This window comes from Gavia stellata, chromosome 2 (genome assembly GCF_030936135.1).
Source record: "Gavia stellata isolate bGavSte3 chromosome 2, bGavSte3.hap2, whole genome shotgun sequence".
Lineage (NCBI taxonomy): Eukaryota > Metazoa > Chordata > Aves > Gaviiformes > Gaviidae > Gavia > Gavia stellata.
This window is the reverse complement of record NC_082595.1, coordinates 30,252,362-30,272,416: the sequence shown is the minus strand read 5'-3', so window position 1 is coordinate 30,272,416 and position 20,055 is coordinate 30,252,362. Positions and strand designations below refer to the sequence as shown.

The 20,055-nt window shown below is 37.6% G+C and overlaps 1 protein-coding gene across 1 annotated transcript in view; it reads right to left on the bottom strand.

Annotated features, from left to right (window-relative positions):
- PCNX2 (pecanex 2) overlaps window positions 1-20,055 on the bottom strand; it is a 162,204-nt gene that overhangs the window by 52,405 nt on the left and 89,744 nt on the right. Inside the window, exons 21-23 of the mRNA XM_059835536.1 lie at window positions 18,655-18,832; window positions 7,064-7,174; window positions 2,208-2,335 (exon numbers count right to left, since the gene is read on the bottom strand). Of these exons, the coding sequence (XP_059691519.1) occupies window positions 2,208-2,335; window positions 7,064-7,174; window positions 18,655-18,832 (417 nt within the window). The remainder of the gene's footprint in view (window positions 1-2,207; window positions 2,336-7,063; window positions 7,175-18,654; window positions 18,833-20,055) is intronic.

The following is a 20,055-nucleotide window of genomic DNA, read 5'->3' as shown; positions in this document are numbered from 1 at the left end:
ATGACTCAGGAGTGTTTCAGTCCAACACTCACTCGCCCTGCTCAGTTTTTCATGTGAGCAATGAAATACTGAAATGGAAGCGAGGCAAAAGAGAAGCCAAAGTGCTAGAGACAAAATGAATACAAATTTAGGAGGAGTCATTACTTGTGCGTATTGTGGGATGCCACAGGTTCAGGCCAATAGTCAAAGTGAAATAAATACCTGCCTTCTAAAAGGCTGTTTTCTACTTCTGAAATGTTTCTGAGGGGCAAGGTTGTGGTTTTTATGTTTTAAGAGAGAAGATCATAAAAGATACACTAGAATTTCTAACAAACAACAAAGCATGATTTTTTCACAAAGAGCTTAACTTAAGCATTCATGTTGAAGACAAAGTTGTAGTTACTGCTTATTTTGAAAGAAGTAGTGGTGGTTTAAAGTATTAAAAGGGTTAGTTTTTTGCACTCAGGGTTTTACAGCTTATGGGTAAAATAATTAGTTTTGTTTTAAAAAAAATTATTAGCACCAACTTCTTTATTTCCTTTAGTAGGAGTCACAGATGGTCAGTACTGATGAAAACAAGACCCCCTTATTTAAGTACCACCCATCAAGCACCATCTTTTGACATTTCCTTTGAATATCTTCTGTTCATCTTGCCCCCAAAGCCTTTGACAAATCAAAAGCAAATTAAAATGGTCCCTCTATTTCCATCTACAATAACTTACAGATACTACACGAGCCTAGCTACATGGAAGTGATGTGCCTACAAGTGAGTTTGATTCTCTAACCTGTACTTAGAGAAGAAGCCACATGCCTTCAAAATGCTCTGATTGAAGTAAAATGCTGACAATACTCAATTCTCCACTTCCTACCTAATACAGTTCAAAGTTTCTGTCCAGAAATGAAACATGCTCTGTGGAATTAGTGGTAGCTTCCTGCCTTTCCACGACTCCCCTCAACTTCACTCCTATGAAATAATAACCCTGTTGACTCAGAAAAAGATGTGAGAGAGAGAATTTGGTAAGATCTGGCCCCAGTGTACAATACTCAGTACAATACTCCCAAAAAGGTTTCCACAAATGTCAGAAGCAAATACAAAGCCACTTTATATGACTTGGCTTTGAGTTATTTCTTTATAGATGAGTACATATTCACTCACCGACACAAGTAAGATTGAAACAAAAATAAAACTCTTCAAATTAATCAGACCCTTTCTTCTAAAAGATGGAAAAGTCAATCACTGTAATTTCTAGTTTTGAATTCTATTGAGGTGCTCAGATACATCAGTGGCACCAATATAAGAAGTGTGGTACATGTACAGCACTTCTCACTGGTCTGGCCAAGTCCTGATTTGGCCATTACATTTTTCACTTTGTGCCTCAAAACCACTGTTCTGCAGCTGCAGTAAGTTACTCCAAGCCTGGTTACATGTCAGTACGTGGTGAAGAGCTCACATGCTGCCCAGAGCGCAGGACTCACAGGACCCCTCTTAGTCACTGAATCCAGCCCCCAAAGTTGCAGACGTCTCATTCATCCCTTGCAAAAACTACCTCCATCTGGAAAGGGAAGTGCTTCCCTGTCTCCAGTACTCTTGTTGGGAGCTCATTAGATCCCCGTTACCAAGAGCTTTCAAATCCTACTGGGTAGAAGGAGCAGAAGCTCTCTTCTCAATATTCTACGTTTATGTCCTTGTCAAACTGAATGGCAGCTAAAATCTGACAAAACCAACCAATTCTTAAGTCAAACTCCAAGATCAGATGTAGCAAATAATGACAACACACACTCATCATCACTTCACTGTGAGAGTTACCTGCCGCATCCCAAAAGGTAACATTTAATCAGGCTAGTATAAAATATATTAATGCAGCCTGACTTCTAGTGCCAAAGGCTTCACAGATTTAGTTGCTAACACTAGCTAACAAAACAAGAAAAGGCTGACAATTGGAAGTTTTACTGATTTTTTTTTTCCCCACAGCTTTGTTACTCTATGTCTGTACAACAAATGCAACATGACACCTCATCTGTAACATACTGATAATTGTTTAAATACATTTTCAGAAATAACCAAATAACCATGAAATAGTAAAACACCAGAATCAAGATTCAAAGATTAACATCTCATGCCCTACAACAATTTAAGGATTACATTCAGAAAGAAAAATACCTCCAGAAATGAAACTAATAAGAGCAAAGCCTTTACAAATAAAAAGAAAATTTTTGAATAGTCTTACTTGTAGTTTTTCTCCCAGAATTTGATCGGTCTTGCGTATGATGCGATAAAGATGACGCTACCAAGAAACGGACTCAGTGGTGTAGAAAAGACTGAAGTGGCCAGAGTTTGAAAAAAAAGCATAGCAGAGTCTGAAAATTGCAAGTTAAGGCAACACAAATGATTTCTTCATACTTTTAAACCATTGTTGAGGCAGCTCTTAAAAATACTTATTTTTGCTTTTATTTATTTATTTTACCAAAGAGGTGGTAAGGAAAGGAAAGGCAGGCAGTGCCAAACTGCCAATGACCAGCATGTAATCGGTGGTTCTTCAATGCTACACAGTTGTAATGGAGGCGACATGTCTGAACGGAGTATGTTATTAGCAGGGTGACCCTGTCTAATCTCTGCCTGAGGACAGATCCTGAGCGTAGGCAGAGCACTAAGTGCCCTTTTCCAGCTGCTTTAGTGTACCTTCTGTAACACCAAGTGCCTTTCCAGAGTCTGACACATAGAATTAGAAACACAAAAATCCCTAAAAACTCATTTTCTTGGAAATTCTTGGTTCTCTGCACTGGAGTCTTGCTCCCAGTTTGCTCAGTATTTCATTCTGTGAGTTTCTGCTTATTTTGGAATGACCTAGTATGTGGAGAAACAACTATGCCTCTATTAATCCAACCTGCTGGCTTAAAATCATGCTTTCGTGTTAATTTTTACTGACAATTTAATATTCCATGCTGACTGAAAGGTAAAAGATGTTCAGCATATCATACTTTTAAAAATATATACAAAATGATAAGGTGAGGACAGGGGAATAGTAAATATCACACATAAACATCATAATGAATGCCAGAATCCACAGCTTACTTGAAATGTAAATTCATATTCCAGATTGCTGAAAAGCAAGTTAGGAGATGGACAAGGATAGTGAAAAACATGCGAGTTGAAAGTAACATGATTAAAAAAACCAAAGCATATTAAATGTTAGGCTTTAATTCTTCATTAATTCATACCACGTCCATGAAATCTCAGGGAAAAAGTTTCCAAGTTGGTGTAAGAGAATAGTTGTCCTTCCTTACACCACTCTTGGGAGGAAGATGCTGAATAAAGAAGTCATGGACTAAGGAGTGACTATCAAAGTACAACACTCAAGTGAATCTCAAACCTAAAATTCAGGTCACAGCACCTAATAACCACAGTTTTTTAGCTTACCCTCTTATAATAATATCCTGTATGTGTCTCCGACAGACTTTGAGACTTCACAAAAAACCATTTTAACACATGTAGCATCATTCGTGGTACAGTATTTCCATAAAAAGGCTAGCTAGACATGCTTTCAAAGCAATCTGCAAAATCTAAAAACAAGTATTTGCCAAAAGATATCTCTCAAATTGCTCAAACTTATTAAAAAAGAGTGGTCTGGAACAGTGTCTTTGTGCATTAGTGAGCTTGCAAAATGAGCTGCCCTAAAGAGTCTAAAGTTTAAAAAGCAACAGAGAGGACAGAGCAGGAAGCAAGTGCTTCAAAAAAGTTGAACTGTCACATTACACTGCAGTCATAACCAGCATTGGCTGCGAAAGATGAACAAGTATTTACAAATGTCAGATAAGGGAAGGAGGCATGGGAGCTGAAGAGACAAAAAGAGAACAAGGAGGACAGATAAGGACAGCAAATCAAGTTTTCTAAAAAGAGTTCTAATGTCATGATTAATTTAAAAATTGCCACCATCATGAGTTAAGACATTTAGGTCTCCACTATGAACTGCTTGTGTCTAAGACATAATCAGTAGGAACAGTTTTATTATTGCTAAAAGACATAATGCTCTACTATATGTACGTTGGAAGACATTTCCCATTTGACTTGTGAAGAGTGATTTTAATAAAGTGTTTCATGTATGTAGGCATATCATGAGAGCAAGTAACAGCACCCAACTCCCTTACATACACAGTCGATGTGCACAGTGGGCAATTATCTGTCATGAGGGGTTTTTTATTTGATGTTGCCTGATTTCCTATTGTTAGGTAGGGGTTTTTTTTAATACCAATGCTTTAATTATGTTTAAGTAGAAAATAAAAAAGAAGTGCCAAAAACTTACAGGCATGCTTTCTTATTCTATGTTCCAAGCCAGTTTTCCTGTGTACCATCTTTGTTAGGTTATACAGTGTAGAAGCTGAAGTTGTTTCTTTGTGAATAATGGATTTTCTTTTTAATAGGCCAAAACCAAATTTTGAGAAGAAATAACTAAAAAACCTTCAGCATGAAATAAAACATTCTATTTTCCAGATTAATTCTTGTAATTCAAAAATCTGTTTAACTGCCAATCAGTTTCAAAATAAGTAACTGAAGGACTGACATTTTCAGTCTTCCATCGCCTTCTTTTAACACAAAACTTTGCAGTAAGGCCAGTGCAAATCCTCTGTTTCCCAAAACCCGCATTTCCAATTGCAATTTCTGCGGGCCAAAAAAAAAGTTTTGTCATTTCCAAGTGCACAATCACTTAGAAGATGGGAGAACCGAGCATCACAGGGCTTCCTTTTCTGATGTTATAGCTGTAACCCTGAAACAGCCAAAGCAGAAACTCTCATAAACAGGATAATCTGAACCACAAATCCTTTCTTTCCAAATCTCGCTGTCAATTTATTACGTAAAATCCTCCGTTGACTACAAACTACACTGACTTTCTCAGTGTGCTGATAATTATAAACCCATAACCTTTTCATATTCATTTAAGCACTGGGAAGTGAAGTTGCAGATCTCTCCTCAAGCCAGAAGCCCATTCCCATTCCCCCTCTTTTGGGATTAGGAGGGACTTTGAGGGGCCACCTAGTCCACCTAGCAGCGACAAGGAAGGATCAGCTAAACCTGTATGACTCCTGACAGATGTTCATCTGAATTCCTGAATACCTCTCATGGTGGAGTCTCCACAACCTCCACCAGGCAAAGCTCCAGGCGTGTTGCCCTTCGTGCTCTGCGCACTGCGATCGAATGCATTAAAGCATGGAGAACTTCTCGTAACGCTTAGCTCCATGGCAAAAGCTCGCAGAGGCACTTTGAAATTTAAAAATTTATGTCCCATTTGCGGAAGTGATTTAGGCAATCAAGAACCACAAATAATTAAACTCTGCAAAGAAATAGCAGGCTTAGTGCCTCTGCAAAGTGCAACATGCATTCATCAGTACTGTTTGCAGGGTTATGGTAACAACAAATAAAAATACCATTTAAAAAGGAAAAGTTGTTGTTGGGGGAATAATAACTTGGGCATTTAACCAGTATCTTAATTGCAACATTACCTTAAAAGACAGATTTGCATTTACAAAGGATATTATAAATATAAGTAATAGAAAACTAGACTAGATCACTTTAGATATAACTGTGTAAATAAACTAAATCCTGCTTAGTTAACTGCTTTCCATTTTGCAAAGTTTAATCAGTACTTTTACCAGTAAAGTTACCACTGCACAAAATATTTGAGACCAAAGGGGAACTTGTTGAAATATCACCGCAGTTCTTAAATGTTTTACTAAATAACCTTATATACACTTCTCCTGCAATTCATACCTACAACAGAGATGAAAATAATTTTTTGTTGTGGAATTCTGTAATACTTTGCTACAAATCCCTCAAAGTTCTCAGAGAGATCACTATTTTTATAATGCTTTCCTTTTGTAAATAGACAATTTAAAGCTTTCACTCAGGGAGTTACTCTGTCTGCAACTCCTTCTGTCCAAGTCTCTCATTTATACTTCCTATCTAGAAACATAAGCATAGTTAATCAATGCTGCATATGATTCAATATATCACAGCAAAGAGCAGAGGGAAGAAATCACTCAAGGGAGGAATAAAACCACTGTGGGGTGAAAGGGACAAAGACTTAGGTGCGTATATCTAATAAACAGTACAAAGTAGACTCTTCAGTAGGTCTGAACTAAAACCACTTTGTCACCTCTTCTTCCACAACTTTGGTTGGGAGGGAAGGAAGAAATGAAGTTAGTCTCTGAAAGTGTCAATAAAGTTAAATTTGTTCCGTTAAAGTGTTTTATTTAATTTTTTATCTTTTTCCTGTATTAAATCAAATTTCTAATTGAATTAGACTTTAAGGCAAAAAAATTTTGTTCCAAAAATCCAATATCTGTTTTTTAACCCTGCAGACATTTGGAGGGTCACTGAACTCTGTGTTTTATTCTCCATAGCCACAAAACCAATGTTCACAGCCCTGGAACAGACACTGAAACAGACTGTATCCAAAGGACTGCTTTGGTGTTGATGAACATATATTGTTAGTCATAAAACAGAGTGGAAATGTCAAAAAGGAGAATGCTTCTCAGAACCACAATGTAAAAATGTACATTAAAATGTTAAAATCCAGCTGCTTCTGAAATGGGAAAAAAAAAAATCAGGACAGTTGTAAAAGAAATTGGCTCACTGAAATTAATTTGCATCTGAGATACCAAACAGAAGCAACTGAGACAGTAACTAGTATTTTAGAGCTCAGTCAGCCATATGCCCAGCACTTTACAAAACTAGCTTCTTCATACATAAAAGTCCACCCAAGTTGGAGCTAATATGTCAGTCACAACGTTTCTTTCTGGATGCATCAGAAGTCAGTACTGAGGACTGTGGAAGTGAGTGATCTGCAGAATGTGGCTCGGTGGGAAGTGGGCAGGCATAAACAGACCAGTTTGAGTCAGAGTTCAGTTTCCCAGTTTCAGATCCCACGCAGGCAAGAAAGAGAGAAAACTGTATTTCTCAGGAGATGCTCCAAGCATTTTCACATTTAAAATAAGTTACCTCAGAATTTCGCACCTTGCTCAAACACTGTAAATACATTACATAGTGAAGAGGAATTTAAGAATAAAGAAAACCAAATTTATAAAGGATATGAGGTATTGCAAAGAGCTGAGCAAAAACATGGAACGATGATCCCCAGGCAATCTGCCAGGGAGCAATGTATGTCATGATGAACTGCAACTTCTGCAGTAGGTCCCACAGCTGGAAAAAAAAAAAAAAGAAAAAAGAAAAACATGGTGACTTTTTAGGCACTGAGATAGTTTCAAAATTAATATCTGAAAGTGACACTTTAGAACTGTGCCCTGGAATGAATGTGAGATAAATTATATTGTATTATTAACTTCCATGGGCATTAAGGCCTTACTTTAGTAAGGCACAAAAGTATATTCTTCATTTGAAATTCAAACTTGCAATGAGGTATGTTTTTAACCACTATACTGAGGTAGCTCCCAGATTACCTTTATTCAGAAGTATGTCTGCTTTAATTAGGAAGTGGGAAAACAGGTTCTGATATTCACTGTATATAACACACTGCCAGTCAGATGGTTACAAGAGAAGAGACTCCAGGAGACAGTGGATATAAGCAAACAGAGGAAGCTCAATGTGCGACACGTGTGGCTCTGCACATGGAAATCGGACTTACTGCTCAAAACCACATTTTCATTTGTTGAATCAATGGGAGAAGCTGTCACTATATAAGCATATGCTTGGCATTAACCATGAATTGTAGCTGCATCTTCAAGATCAAACCATCCCACCATAAAAATGTTGCATTAATACAAATCTTTATTGTTGTGCAGTACAAATTGAAAAACACACTGAATTTACTTTTGCTTCCTGTAAAATATGCTTGGTCCTGCAACTAGCAGTTTCTGATTCAAGAATGATGTGTCCTTATTCCCTAGAATACATTTTTTTCTTGCCAGCTCTCTTGGCATCAGGCCAAAACAGATCTTACGTCCCGTCTGCATTGGGCCATCAGATTCATATTGCAGAATAGGTTCCTGACAGTTTGTCAGGAAAGATTTGGCCATCAGTAGACATTAGTGCTTAACACACACACAAGTTGACAGTAAAACAGGAGGATATGCAGTATTTCATGCTCATATAGCAAATATATGTTGAATTTCCTACAGTAAATTTTTTAATTGAGTTAATGAAAAACAAGACGTTGCCAACATACTGAAAGACACTGAGGCTGCATCAATACTTGTATATGAAATGCTTCCAGGCAATGTTCCCAGGCACTGGTATTGTGTATGTTGTTAAATTGTTAGAAAGGTGCCTGGGAAGGTTTTGGTCTGGCCCAGCTAGCACTCTTCCAAGCAATCCCCAGGCATCCTTTCAAATGAAAACCCTCCATGGTCTGTTTCCAGGTGGCCTTTTCATACCTCCACCCTGCATACAGGCTGGGAGAGTTTATTAGCATGGACACAAGCTTCCCCAATGACAGCTAGCCTCAAGGAAAGAGCATGGTCCTAGGCACTCTTCATTCACTAGTACATTGACAGCCAGAGATGATGCACCTTCACTGGCTGAATCATTTAAGTTGCTACCCCCAAAGTAACGCTTGGCCATCTGTATCCACATCAGCAATGCCCTTACAAGATGTTTCATTGAGCTTCTCTATGAATTGTTGTAAATAATGGCAAATTAATTGGGAGGGAGGTAAGAATGACTGACAGCATTAATGTGTTTCGGTCTTTGTGCTATCAAACAATTGCAGAAGCAGCTGCTGTGTCATGCTAACGCCAGTTATAACTGATAAACCTTCCAGTTGAGATGCAAGCAGTGCTTCACGTGCTTTCTGTGCTTTGGCATGACTTAAGAGCAATATGCAAAATATAGATTGTTAACTTTGCAGAGGCATACTATTTAAAACCAGCAAAGCCCTGATAAAAACAAGCTGTTATGATGTCTTCAAGGCACAGCCTGGTTACCCCTACTTAGTTTAAGTATGAGACATTCAGATCTTGTCAACTCTGTTTTCTCTCAAAAATACTACATGTGACTTGAAAACTACAACATTAGATAAAGTAAGCAAGTAAACCTGAACTGAAACGAGAACTGACTTTTATTTATTTGAACCCCGTTTAGCAGGCTGTGGGATTGCTTTGTTTTGCTTAATCTTTATTTATCTGAAATGTCTGAATGAACAGCTGGGAGAAAAATTGTATCTGCTAAAAGATTTAAGTGAAGGGCTGAAAAAGCTAATGACTCATGTCTGAAACCTCAAAAATTCAAAACTGCAGCACAACCCAGCAAAAATTCTGCCTGTTACAGATTGAAATCACAAAGCCATAAATAACCCCAGCTGTGCTCAAAGCTCAGGGTTCATCAAAAGGTTTTCAAACCTCAAATAAAATTCAGGTTTTGCATTTGCTAGGAAATGAAATCCAGGAGGACACCCTTCTGGCTTCTTGCTCCATTACATCGTTTTAATAATTCTTTAATATTTACACATTCTTGCAAAACAGGCCATGGAGCCCAAGTTCCCTGCTGCATCTGACAAGTCCTACTACTTCTATATTCAGCACTGCTTGCTGCTGTTTCTTTCAACACTTGCCTCTCAGCTAATGTTCCTACAAGACAGGTGATGGAGCTCATTCCTGTTTGCAAGTACATGAATGTCAGAAGAGCACTCTAGTGAACCTGTCTTGGTTTTTGAGAGCCTTATGACACTGCACCTAAAGGCCTGGAAATGTGTGATTTTCAAGCTACTGCTTTCATTAAGAGTTGTCAAGTGCCCCTATTACCTCTTAAATTACTGCTTCCAGGGCACATTCTGCAAAACACCTTAAAGGTAATGTGCCATTAGCATTTACATATCTAACTATACTTGCTAATAGTGAGGTCACCTAGCAACTACAATATAGAGATTTAGGAAGGGGGGACTTGGCTTTACATTTTCTCTTTTTTGTTTTGCTAGAAACATCTGACAAAAATATTGCTCCTTATCAGTTTTACCTAATTTACTACACACTTTCTCCTATATCTGATGTAGGAACTCCAAGGATTCACAAAGTGCTACTGCTTTTCTCACAGAAAGAAACTGAAGCTGCTAAAAATTACCTTCATAGGAGGAAGCCGATTCTCAGAAACAGTCATTCTCTTATTTCAACTACAACTAACTGCATTTCAGTCTTCAATAATCACAGGACACTAGCTTAAGAGGAAAATCTTCAACATCTTTTTTAAATTGTCAGAACCAATTAGGATTAGAAAGGGTTAGGAAAGACAAAGCCCATCTGGAGCTGAATCTGGCAAGGAAAGTGAAAGGCAACAGGAAGGACTTCGACAGGCGTATCAGCAGCAAAAGACAGGGGAAAACATGGACCTGCTGCTGAATGGGTCAGGGGACCTGGTGACAAAGGACATGGAGAAGGTCAAGGTACTCAATGCCTTCTTTGTCTTGGTCTTTATGGTAAGACTTCAGGAATCACAGGCCCCTGAGACCTGTGGGAAAGCACGGATAAATGAAGATACCCTAAGTAGGGAAGGATTAATTAAGAGTACATTTAACCAGCTAGACAAAAATACTTCCATGGGACCTGATGGGACACCTCAGCCCTTCTGTGAGTCTGTGAAATACACGATTTATCCTCAGTAAAGTTTTGTTTGAAGGAGGGTAATAACTTGCTCCTGAGGGTGCGAGGTATATTTTTTAGCAGTGCTAGATACAAAGGGGGAAACTTCCCATCTAAAGTGAAAGTGTTAAAAAAAATTCTGTGCTGAATTTTAACCCTCTCTTTGTAACCATTTCCTTAAACATGTATAAAAGCTTAATTTTTCATTAAGACTTCTCCATTCCAGTTTAGGATGATTTATAAAAGAATATTTTTATTAAGCCTCTTTAGATCTTCAATGTTTTGTGCAGTTCACTGATCAGAAAAATGTTCTATTATTTAGGGCACATAAAGTTCTAATATTCCTAGATATTGTTACTCATGTGACAGTTTTGCACAGTAAACAGTTTTTAAAGTCTTTGATAAAGAGTTTAAATTATCAGTATATTCAGTGAATTTAAACGAGCACATTCCCACTACTGTCAAGTGAAAGTGCAGAACATGCATCTTTCATATTTATTTTATGTGGACACACACATTTTATCATCTTAATCATCCTTAAGTCCTCTGTGAGTTCTGAAGCCTCTGCAGACCGCTGGCACATAAGCTAATATTCTATATATCCATAAACAAAGCAAAGGCAAAGAGTTATCTTTTCAGGATTTCTTTTAAATCTGGTTATTCTTACTTAACCAAATTTAAGTAACATTACCAACTAGAAGTTAATGGAAATTAGTTAACACACATGAAAAAAAAAGATTTTGGGAGTCTGAAACATCACTAAAACATGATCTCCTTTTCTCAGTTTGGTAGATTTCAATAAACTAGGCAGAGGTTAACACCTGAATTTAAATGACACCAAATGCAAGATGGAGAATATGCAATGCTTTCAGCTTTTGGCAGCCTTTCTATCCATTTAGCATCTGTTGGGATTCTGTGTGGGCAGACTCCTTGGCAATACTGGAACTAAATAATGCATAAACATTAACATTTTCTTGCTAAGCTTGAATTTTACTGTGTTTTAAAAAAATGTACGTACAAATCAGTTTTAAACAAAAATAACTGTCATATACATATGGCTATATGCTCTACAGGCAACACAAAATTGAGAGATTAAAAAAGTTAAATGCAGAAAGCAATTATTTCCCACTTTGAACAAGTATTTCTTTATATTCCTGTTTAGATCCTAAGAACTGGAGACAGATTTGAACTCAGACTCTCAGATGCTAGGTGTGTATTTAGTTTCTCATGTCAAGCTAATTGTGGTCAATTGGTAGCTCCAAGTCTTGGAAGTAATTTCTAATACCTACTGGTAATTTCTTTTTTTTTTGTGTATGTCAATAAAAATTAAGATACATTAAGAGGGAAAAGTTGTGAGTATGTATGTGCTTATGGATATGAAATTAAACTTAGGAGGAATACTTCTATTCTAGTTCATGGCTGTGCTTTGCAAATCGTTGACTTTCTGTTTTTTATTTAATGCCATTTAAACAAACTTCACCTATGAAATTCTACAAAACAAGATTTACTGTAAATATTAAAGCTTTTTAATGCTTATGTCTAAAGTCATTGTGACATTCTATTGCTGTATTTGAGCAGCACTATGTTTGAATCTACAACAAATACTTTCCAGGCTGTCTTTATTTGCATCTGCTTGCAGACATTTGAAGCCTTTATATTGTGGGATTTCAAGATTGTTGTCTAATGCAACATATATAAGAGGATCAAAACACAATCAGTCCAAGGCTCTGCTATCAAACCTCAGAGGAATACATTCCTGAAACACAGTGTTCAGCAACTAACATCGATAGTGTACAAAACAGGCATGTTTTAAACAGTTTGAGTAACAAGCCTCGGAAGCCTTACATTTGAAGTTAAATGTTAACTATCAGGCAGAAGTAAGTATGATGAGGATTATGACAATAAGATGATGATAAAACCTAACAGCCCTGGATCTGCTCATGGCAGAGGCTGCTTCTTCCAACACTGTTAGCTGACAGCAAGATCCCAAGGAAGGAGCCTGTGGTACCGTAACAAACCGTCTCCCATATCTCCCGAGGTGGGCAAAAAGGCAAGATCAGAGCTAATCAGCTTAATTTGCAGAGGGCCAGACAAGCAAAATAAATCAGCTGGGAGCTGCACTGATCCAGCCTCTTCAGTGAAGCCTTCATAGACATGGGTCCTGCCAAGACTGTATCTTCCCAGAAATTTCCTTTACTAAAAGTGGACATAAAAAATGCACAGAGTAAGTTGTGTGCTGAAGCACCAGATACTCAAGATTTCTCTTTCAGTGCCTGCATCAACAGATACAGAACAAATCTCTATCAGCATGAAAGTATATGAATATAGTCCTCAGCGCGTAGTGAGCCACACTGAACCCAGGGAGCGGGTGCACATCTCCCTGCACCCCTGAGTACATTTGTCCCATTCTAAAGGAAAAAACACAAAAAAGGAGAGAAAACGCAATTTGGGAATAGTGTTAGGAATGAAGTCTGACAAAGAGGTCAGTGATGGAAAGCTGAATGAAAAATCAATTAAACCATTTCTGCAATATTAAAAGGAAACGTGAACTGTCTAGCGCTCAAGAGAGTTAAGGAGTCTATGGAAAATACCACTGGGATTATCCTGTCAAATATCAGATGTAGCCTTGGGTATTTTACTCAGCAGAAAGTGTCTTAACAGGGTTTATATGCCAGATATCAAAAGTTGAGGAAATAGCTGTGAGCGAAGAGGGTGCAGCTGATTAAGACACTGGATTTCAGTATGCACGAATGGCAAGAAATGGATTAAAATATGAATTAATGACTTAGTGCCAGAAGCTTTGAAGTGAAACATCAGATTTAGAGAAGGATGAAAAATCAGAAGGGGACAGGAAAAAGCGTGAGGCTTTTGGCTTATAAGTAGCACCTAAATCAATCAATGGGACATGCCAACTAACCAAGAGTTTTATTGCCACAAAGGCAATAAAAAGATCCAATAGGTTAATTACTTGACTTCAACAAAGCACCAAGAAGGTCAATGCACTTGCTAGCACTCTCTCATAAAATGAAGGAAAATAAGATGACACGCATAATTTCTTTCCTGTCCAACTGTGTTGTGGATATTGAAAGTTAAGCCTGATCTGCACAGGTCTGACAGGTTGTTACAAACTGGCTGTCTCAGCTGGAGTTACTTGGACATAAAGATCATCTTTCATAAATGTGTGACATTGGATACTATGGCAGAAAGAAGTATACAGAAAGAGAAAAATTCTTATAAAAAAACCAAAAATGCAGATTCCTTATTAGCTGGAAAATATATTCTGGGAAAGAAGAAAAAATATCAGAGAGGGAAATTGTATTCTTAAGTGAGCTCAGCAGGGGTAAGAGTACTTAGGCAAATGAATTCAGTGTTAATGAAGGCAAATTTAACAAGCTCTGCTTCTTTGATTATTTTGCCTTATGCATGAAGACAAATTCAGAAACCTCAGAGGACTTGACTATAAGAAAATATAAGGTGATTTCGTATTTTTGTATTGCTAATTAGCTCATCCACACACACAAATTAAGAGGCCATTAAACTGCCTGTAACATACAAGAGACTGAAAGAGATAGGAAGTTGTAGTCCTATGCATTACAGGGTTAATGACACTGGGTCTTATCATTCCCATCAAGATCTTCATAGTAGATGATTGTGTAAGCTAAGGGTGGCTCTTTCTTTAGGGCTTAAAGGAAGCTACACAGATTTGGCAAAAATGCATATTCCAAAGCCAGGTATCACTTCTCAGTTGAAAGAGTTGCTGGTAAAAGAACTGGTTTACCACAGTTTGGCATACAGGGATCTCCAACATGCTGCTGGTTGCTCCCAGTGGAGAACAGACTGGCAAAAAAAAAAAAAACTGGCAGTTTTTTTGTAGTAGCCAAGAGCATACTACAGCCAGAAACATCCACATTTGCACTACCAAGTTTTTTGCTGTCTTTGCTCCTTCAGCTCAACATCAGCACCATGTGAGGTTCCAAAAGCAGTTCAGGGAGACACTATGACGCCTCTCTCCACCAGCAAGATTTAGAGGATGCCCATAGCACTGGATGAAATGGAAAACCACATCTTTAAGAGAACACGGAAAAAGAGCTGGGGACAAGCCTTGCCCTGAGCATCTTTGCTAACACTCCACCAGTTCCAAACTGATATGCTCCCTGTTTGAATGATTTGTGTTGGTTTCTACTTCACACTTAACAATACCTGTTCATTCTTGACTTGAACAGTTGTTATTCCAGACATCCTTTAAAAGCCGCTCACACATCTGCCAAGAAGGGCAGTGCTGGGAACATTTTTTTTTTTTTATTGCACCGAAGAAAGATGGGACTAGATGAGCTATGACATGCACTTAACCATCCATATGCTCTCCCTCTCATGTATGTGTTGCGTACGTTGGGTTTTCCTCAGTTAAGTATTATGTCAGTAGACATCAGAAGGGTGGAAGAAAGGTCCATCTTTTTATCATTCCCAAATAGTTTATTCTTTCCATGCCCCCAGACTGGGTAATATTCCTACATTTTTTTCCCTATTACAGAAAAAGTCTTAAGAGATTTTCCTACTGTTTGAAGTCTAGGAAGAAATCTCCTAAGTCCTGTTATATATTCCATCTTTGCTGTGCCTATGAAGAATATATTCTCAGTTATTTGTGGATTTCTATTTTCAACGAATACGAACATTCTTATTAACCTTTGCACTGACACCATCTCCTAAAAAGTCCAGGGAGAACAACTGGCTCATTTGAAAAGTTTACACGGAGTCATATAGACCAAGAAGACTGTCTTGATTATCCGGTCTGACTTCCTGTAAAGCATTACACCCACAATTTTTGAATGAGCAATCATATAATTTTAAAAGGCCACTCAGCTCTGATTTAAAGAATATAGACAACGGGAGTTTTGGACAGAAGAATCCCAGGCTGTAGCCAAGGACACAGACTGGGCTGGCTGCATGGAAAGTCTTAGCATAAGAAAGATGGAGAAATCCTGTTCCACTTGAATTGAAAGCTGCAATCATTCTTAAAAATAAGTAAGAAAGTATTTTGTAAATGTTCATCTTGCCCCCTTCCCACGACAATTTGAAAGACAAAACAGCACACTCTGCATATGCCTAATCAACTTTTAGCAGTTTTCACATTCCGCAACTTGTCAAAATGTAAAGAGCTAATGATTTATTAAAAAGTGAATTAACAGTGTCGCATTAATAAACCCTATGATGTTAGAAAGACCAAAAAAACCAGGTTGATTAAAAAATCCTCATGAATAGAACTGAATAGACTCTCTTGTTCTCTGTGTTACCCCAGCGTGTGTGGCTTGGCTATTTGCAAACAGAGATAAAAATCTGCAAGCAGCGATTCGGACTTCCATGCCTCAACTTGTTCAGGAAGCAATATGCTCATTTGGAGCTTCTGATTTGACTAAATTACATTAAATCAACAGCACAATGGGGAAAATGAGGGAAGCACAATCAGTGAGATACTCAGAGATATTCTACCCAACATTACTAGCAAAGTTTTGTGCAACATAATCTGCTTCAAGAGTCACTAGTGCAGTTGTGAATGTCTGTTGAATTTAGATGCCCTCTTCCACAGTGCCTGGCAGAAGAAAATAAATGCTTACTACCACTGTGCTTTGAGAGCATGCAAGTATTTTTTTGTGGGGTGACCATGTTTAAAAATTACCATCACTATGATGAAGGCACAGCGCTTCTAGTGTTCCCTAATTTAGATGGTGGTAAGTTGACACTTTGAACGAGTAAGCAGAAATCACCCATGACTGTGTAATAAGTTCTGCATTGCCAAAGGCGATGGTAATAGAAACTATTCCAGGTTTTGTTTCTTTTTAAAAATAGTTGCAAACAAAAATGACTGAACTACAGACGGACAGAATCTGTGAAGACCCATAAAGCTTTTAGGAACAGAGGTGGATGCAGCTTGCTTAGGGCCTACAGTATGGAATAAACACACATCATCTTTATCCTCAAGTGACCATATCCTTTACTAAAGTTCCACAATATTGAGCTAATAAAAGCTCAGACCTTAATTAGGGTAAAGAAAACTTATGCCCTTATGATTTGAAATTAATAGGACTTTAATTGCTATCATCTGCAATGCTATTTTTCACGTTGGCTTTAATGATCATTGTGTAACTGTGCATGTGCTTTTGTAATACAAATAATTCAACCATTTAATTTCAATTTTTTAAAATGGAACAAGGACAAGTCCACTTGATGAACTAATGACCTGTAAAATTTCAGATATTATCAGATATGAAGAAGATGGCAAATCAATGCTAAAACTGCATTTTCAAAACATGTCTGTAGTACAAGCTTTCTGCCTAGTAGAGTAGAGTAGTCGTTATTTTAGCAAACATCTCTGCTTAATTTGGTATGCATCCTTCATTATCTCATTCATATTGCTCACTAGTCCTTCTACTGTAAACAGTAGATTCAAACTACCCAAGCAACTCACAAAAAACAACACTGAAGAGCCTTTACATCTCTCTCTTCCAAAAACATGCAATAACCCACACCAGTATTTTGTGATATGCTCCCAAGGTCAACATTTTCAAAAGAATTGGTGAATAGTGAGACTTTCAATTCTGGGGTGCTAATTTTTTGATCCTGTAAAGAGGTGTTTGGAGAATGAGTTTTAGGACTAAATAAGCTATTATCCAGACATGGGATGCCCACTGATGCACATCACTGACAACCTTCTCTGGAGATAGAAATGCACTCCTCACTCTAGGGAACACAGTAATGCAACAAATACTGAAACCTGCCACAATGCTACCAATCTCTGCATCATTTTCACTCCAAGATAAGAAGCTTAAAAAATTACTCTAACCCTATTTTAGGATCACAGAGCATGGGGCGGGAGTTCTTTTTAAAGCAGGGCTTTGTATCTCTTCTGCTCCTTTTCTTCTGCCCTCCCTCCCCAACCCTTGCCTCCTCAGCCCAGCAGAGAGAAAGCAGAACAGGTCTGAGGGTTGAAGGCTTGAAGCAGGTGAAGCTCCTGCTGGAGTGTGGTCCAAGAGTTCAGAGAAAAGAAAGAGCCCAAGGTCCCTCAATGAGTTGTTGTTTGTCCTCCCTTCCGCTCCTCCCTTACAGCAGTACAGAAATAAACCAGGAAAAGCATTTAACTTCTGCTTCCCTCTTTGCCTGAATGACTGGGAACTCCCAGCGTAACACCAATGAACTGGGCCTTTCCTTAGGAAGCCTTTACTTCCATGTCTTTCTCCTCTCAGGAGTTAAGTGGTGCTAGCTGGGTCATACTCACACATATAGTAGGAATATTTTAGAAAAAGAAACCAAGCAAACAAGCCTGACAAAAAAACCCACAATCAAACCCAACAATAACAAAACCAAACACCTCAGCAGAGTTACCCCTGGACAAATTAAGTCTTCAATACTTTCCCATGTTTTATCAAGGTATCAGTTAAACCTGCTTCTTTCAGTGAAACAGCATAGATAGCAAATCAAGACAGGATCTGCGGAAAGGTTTTTTTTTTTAAAGTAAATTCAAATAGAGCACACTCTAAGAGGTAAACAACGTAAAAGAGAGGAAGGAGCTCTGAGGTTAAGGTTAAAGGCAGCATCACAAGGATAACAGACTGAAAATAGGAAAAGAAAAATGTTAAGGCTGACATTAGGAAAACATTTATTATCATGAGGATGATTAGATAATGGAATAATTTCCCAGAGGAAGTTGTTGAGTCAAACACTAGAGGCATTCAAAGGAAACCTAGATAAAAACACCAGGAGATTGATATGGAGGGCAGCCCTGCACTAATGACCCAGAGGCTCCTTCCAACTCATTGGGGATTCTCCTCTTGAAAACAAGAATTCTGAACTTTCTATAGCAACATGTGGAAAAAAAAGTAAACACAAAACATTGCACAAAACCAGAGAAGACGTTTAACTGGAACCTTGTTTTCAGCTCACAGATTTTTTTCCTCTACAGTACCAATAACCTCTGTCTATATATGCATTCATCACTTCTAGAAAATCCTACCCCATACTGATCAGCACAGTGACACTGAGAAGATAAATAAAGCTATGAAATATATTTTCCAAAGCAATGACAGGAGCTATAAAACTTGCCTTATGAAACACGATGGACATCATGAAGAAATCCAGCAAGAAATTTTCTGAAATGTCTCTGTAGTCAAACTGGAAGAAGATTACAGTAAAGCTCAAAGTAACAAATTGATTAATAGGATTACAGAATGAGGAGCGGAGGAGTTTCATCCCAGCAACTGTTATCAGGATAATATCACAGCTGTAAGAAAGGCAGAAAGGAAAACCTAATCAAGTCAAAGTCATAAAGCATTAAATTATGAAGCTCTTAAATACAAGTAGCTGTACTAGACGTATTTTATACTGCTATGTATATCTAAATCTATACAACTTATTGATTTCTGATATTAATCCTATGTTCTTTTATTAATCATTTATTAAATCATAACAATTTATTTGACCCATGTAGAACTTCGTATTTTTCCCTTATCATTATCACACACTTATAATCTGTAATAAGGAACTCTGTACTAAAACCAGTAGTATTCACTATTAAAAAGCAACAATCTAGAAAGGATATTTTTATATAGCTCTTAAAAGAAAACTTCAGTTTTGGAAATATCTTGGCACTTGCATTAATACAGTACTGTAATTTGGAAAAAAAAAAACCAACTTGAACCCACTCCAGTTTTTTTATTACTAGAAATTTCACTTTATGACAGAGTTTATAATTATTCTCCTAATTTTATTACACACAATGCCAAAATTCTAGATAAACATGAAGTGCTTGAAATTCTTACCATGCCTCTTGATCGGAAGGTCATCTATTCTATATAGTAATTCCTTCATCAGATGAAAAGAAATTGTGTGTTGCATCTATGTGTTGTAAAATGCATGCAGTCTGCATTTTACACTCCCTTATTACATTCCAGAGAGTGAAATTAAGCTGACAACTCTAAATAGTAAGTGACCACACAGAAAATCAAGAAGTCCAATCTTTAAAAATTAAAGTGCTTGCTGCTATATCTCCAAGAAGATAACGTTCCTCTTTTAACTCTCCAGAAAACTACAGAGTTTTCTGTGTAAGAAAAGAAAATACAATTATATGAGAAGGAAAGATGGAGGTAACGTGTTGGCACCCCTTGAATTTAAAACACTACAGTTTCTGGATATAGATATAAACTTAAGAGACTTGAGGTTGTTCACATTTTTAAGTTTTGTTTTTAAGATACTTTACAGAATTAGAAAGATGGGCTTGCTTGGACAGCAGTTTTGATCTCTTGATAATACAGCCTATTCTGGGGGTTAGATCCTAGAAAGGTCTCAGACACATTAATTTTTAGATCACTTGGGTAGACAGGCATTCCCCTGAGATGCAACACAGTACTGGGCTCCAGACCATGAACACTTGCATGGTTCTGTATTTTATCCACAACCAGTAGAAAACACAGGAACAGGGTCAGCAGCAGGAATTGGAACACATGA